The sequence below is a fragment of the Perkinsus marinus genome (assembly GCF_000006405.1).
Source record: "Perkinsus marinus ATCC 50983 genomic scaffold scf_1104296960478, whole genome shotgun sequence".
In the NCBI taxonomy this organism is placed as follows: domain Eukaryota; phylum Perkinsozoa; order Perkinsida; family Perkinsidae; genus Perkinsus; species Perkinsus marinus.
The window spans coordinates 1-4,264 of NW_003206126.1; the positions used below are offsets into that span (position 1 = coordinate 1).

The 4,264-nt window shown below is 48.0% G+C and overlaps 2 protein-coding genes across 2 annotated transcripts; both read right to left on the reverse strand.

Annotated features, from left to right (window-relative positions):
- Positions 1–2,231: 2,231 nt before the first annotated feature.
- Pmar_PMAR025474 (hypothetical protein) lies at positions 2,232–2,486 on the reverse strand (the record flags this gene model as incomplete). Its single annotated transcript, XM_002772673.1, has 2 exons — positions 2,232–2,304; positions 2,408–2,486. Coding segments are annotated over 2 exons (152 nt in total), but the record flags the coding sequence as incomplete, so codon positions are not given.
- A 97-nt stretch (positions 2,487–2,583) lies between these two features.
- On the reverse strand, positions 2,584–3,466 carry Pmar_PMAR025475 (conserved hypothetical protein; the record flags this gene model as incomplete). Its single annotated transcript, XM_002772674.1, has 5 exons — positions 2,584–2,600; positions 2,815–2,894; positions 2,944–3,051; positions 3,116–3,274; positions 3,343–3,466. Coding segments are annotated over 5 exons (488 nt in total), but the record flags the coding sequence as incomplete, so codon positions are not given.
- Positions 3,467–4,264: the final 798 nt, after the last annotated feature.

The following is a 4,264-nucleotide window of genomic DNA, read 5'->3' on the forward strand; positions in this document are numbered from 1 at the left end:
GACTCTCATGCAACCCAACATCGCTCTCCCCATTAGGACTCGTTTCCATATCGGAATCATAGTGACGAAGTAAACCGAGGATGAAGATCCAAATTTGAACGCTGAAGTATGTAAGACTCTCGAAATGTATCGAGTTCCAAAGATACGGACTTCACAATACACGTCAGGGATCATAATCGAATATCGACGCGCTACAAACATACCTTGTAATATCATAAGCTCTCTACTCAATAATGAATATACGCAAGAGGAAAGTCGACAGGATCAATCCTCGTCTGATAAGTGACAACTGCAGCGGAATTGCCGAGCCTCGAAAGATCATGACCATAATTCAGCGTTGATGAAAGACTCGAAGGTCGACTGTAGCCCGAGTGGCTCATTTGACGAAACTGCATGGCCTGCATTCGGCACCTGAGAAATAAGACTGATAAACCCATGACATCACATGCTTGGAGCGACTCCTCCTACGAGAAGGCGAGCTAGGAGCTTATACCTCTATGAAAGCGAGTTTCGCTCCATTCGCGTACATTGAGGCTCGGAGGCTGCCATATACTGCACCGCTTTTGTCCTGCAGTAGGGAGAGGAGGAGACGTACGAGAGAAAGGCATTCTTCCAAAAAGCACCAACCTTCAGAACTTTAACAGGAACAGCCTGCAGCCTCGCTCCATACATTTCCTTCCCTTTCAACTTTGAAATCCAGTCGAATGCACCAACAGCATTAGTTAAATAGTCTTGACCGCCACTCACAACGAGTACCTACGATCGGGAAACGGGCCTTCTAACTCGGCCAGAAGGGGCAACACAACTCCATGATCACGACGCCGTGTTAGGACGCATTGGACCTAGTACGTCCGTTAAAGTATCAATAAAGGCGAGGATCCTTCATGCACTAGGAATCCATGATGACGCACAACGATTTACAATTTAGCGAAACAGCCGCTCAGCAACATAACTGTCCCCCATCTCCACGAGACATGTAACGATGAGATCTTGCGTTGTCGGTCACATAACGTTGTGTCTCCCAACTTGGGAGTCCCAAGAAGAAGAGCTCTATACGACTAGATGATCGATTCTATATGCTGTCACAGCATTGCTGTGCCCATCTCATCCCTTGTTTCTCACTTCTCTACCACTAAACGGCTACTTCTACAACAACCTCATGTCTGGAGTATAAATCGCACGGTGAAACCTACGAGGCATCCGACCCAACGTCCCGATCGCCCCGTCGTTAACAACCTTTGCGGATGCATGAACGACTCAAAGTCTTTGTAACGAAGGATACATCGTGCGGATAGTATCCGAGGCTACGGCAAAATCTAATCCTTAGCATCGGGAATTCCCAGGTTACTCACTTTCAGTCCTGCGTCTAGGAGATTAGCCACTTGGTAGGTTGCATCATAAGCAGTATATCTATCGAATGCATCAAGAACCTAACGAGAGCATTCTTGGCGTGGGGACACTGAGTCAGACCCCACAATTACTCACGTGATCGTTCAGGGACTGCCACACTTTAGAAACCCCCAACGAATTCTGCACAAACTCAGTATTGAGGAATCCACTTATCTGACGGCGATCGTGCAGGTTTTCAGTCCGTGACGGAATGCATGGATGATATGATATCATTGCGGGAATGTGATGGCCATATCTCGACTTTACGTGTAGCCACTGTGTCAACGATATGAGGGTGTGAAGTTTATTGAATGATAGGCAATGGGAACTATTGATTCACCTTTCCAGCATGTAACTTGAATAACGTGCGTTCCTGTCCTGGTGCCACGCGAACATCATAACTGAAGTTGACGAGAAGTCCCTTTTGGAAGGACCAATACTGGACGGTCATAGCCTATGCCGCATAGACATATATCATCACTCCTACTCCGGGGATCATGCGTAATACAATATCATCGATCACGCTACCTAGGACCATGAGGGCTCTCGCTCCTTACCACGATCGATGGGGAGAGGCTCGAACCGATCGCGGCCATGATCCGAGTCCTAGCGTGAAATTGAGACTGAAACTAGAATTTATATTTCCCCAACTAGATGATATAGATTCTAAGTTGGAGTAGCCCTCTCTCAATAAACAGGCGCCGAATTCCCCCCCCCCCCATACAAATTTCCAGCAATAGCTGTGTACTTATGCCCCCGCTAGCCACCAGTACTTATCTATCTAGGGTGACGTCGAGCGCTAAGCCAAGTAGAAGCCGATGCGTTTATAGTGCAAACCTTACACGCTTATATTTGCCTCCACAACTGGGACGAGAACGACTTTCTCGCAGGTGGCTACAGCTTGCTCGCAGAACTCTGAAATTGCAGAAATCATTTAACTACGCTAAGATGTGTTCATGTGGCATGACTGAACTGGCATGGAACTCGGACTCTCTCAATGAAAACCCCACGATCTCACCTGCGACAGGAGATTTCCCGGGACCGTTTTCATTGCACTTGGCTATCTGTTCCTCACACTTCACCAAGCCCGTAGCCATCTTATCAAGTCTGAGTGAAAGCACGGTATCGATGAAATAACAATGAGGAAGCATTTCAACTCAGCCTTAGGTAGCAGTTTTCGGTCCGTCGCCATCTTTAAGCACCCTTGGTAACTGAGACGACCCTCATCAAACACGCCTGTAGGCGCGAAAAACCCACACAGCCTGTGGTGCCACTACTCCAGAAATTATCATCAATCCCACTAAATTGACTTTGTTTGATGTAGACTTGATTATTCGCGATCCCAGTTCAGCCATCATCGAGGCTGAATGAAGTAGGATACTCTCAAAGACAATGGTATGACCGTCTCGGCCTAGGCGACCCCACCCGATGCCGAGGGGCCGATCAGGTGAACGTTGCGGTTGAGATTTTGATGTTGTTTGAAGAATTCGTTGACGAAATCCTCCCTAAATGAGCAGAATGGCTCTATCGGATTGTCGTCGGCAAGCAGCTCACAAGCTCTGCATCAAATTATCCCATCCACTCTCCACAGGTCCTATGCTGAACCCCGCAGGTACCGGTGCATCGACCCAGATACCATTAGTTCCTCTCGTCCAGGAGAACCTGAGAATGTAGAAACTTTGGATCCCATCGATCCATTGGCAACGGGCAATTTCCTTCGACTCACGTGTTCGTAACCAGGTGTTTGGAAGTCGGAGACATAAGGCATGGCCCATTCATCTGCAGCGCGGGTGATATGCTGCTTGCACCGGGGCCACCGTTAATGAATAAGAAAGTGGGTGCCGTCGTAGGGTTCCCATCGGCCTGTATGGAAGTGTAGAATAACCTGCGGCAGGAGTAGTATTACTGTAGTAAGCCAACACAGCACAGCCACTCGTGGCCAAATTCACTTACCTTTGGAGTGGACTGACTTTTATATATCCATACTCCTGTTTACCAGTACCGCTGGGACACAGGACTTTACCAGTCTTAGAAAGTCCACGTGGGGGGCGTGAGGCACTTTCCGCACCAACGAGAGCTACGATGAGTGATAGAATGAGGACCATAATCAATACTTCTGAGCTACTTTTGTACATGAAAATTCACATTCTCATATTCCTTCGGCAGACTCAAACTGCATGTCCCCATCTTCTAATTAATGGAGTTTCATCTGTGATCTGAAAACACTAGTGAATTTTTTCTTTGCAAAATATATTTCACGACTGCTGCATCGTGCGAAGCCTTCGCAGCGAAGGGTCTCATTCCTTGCCGAGGTAAATCACGTAGGGTCTCAACCACGGTGACACCTGGAGTCCAGGTTCGGGACAACCAGAGATGTGATCTGCGTGCTAATGGTCCTAGTGTGGACCACACTGTGACACAAATATCAGGAACAGTGACAGCCCAATCAGGGACAGTGATAGTTTCTAGGTTTCATTCGTCGCATCTGTAAACATGGCTATTCGTGGTCACATTCGTGCACTCCGCGAGCCGCCGACACTCTAGGGGGATGATCTCTTATCGTAACAGACCACTCATCCTCGTACTGAACCCCCAAAAGTGGCTTCCTGTTTCTCGTCAAGTTTGGGTACAAAGCGAGCTATTTCTGTGCCATGCGGGTCGAGGCTTTTTCGCGGTGTTGGAAAAACTATACGTGGTCGGCTACACATGTTGCTGAGGAAGGAACGAAATTTGAAGAAGCCTGAGAACTCGTAGGAAACCTTCCGGAGCCTTCCTAAAAATATCCAGGATTACCCTAAAGTAGGCGGGCAGCCTGCCGCAGGCTGTCTACGTAGCCTTATAGAGACAAACTTACGAGTCGTCTAGCAATGCCCAT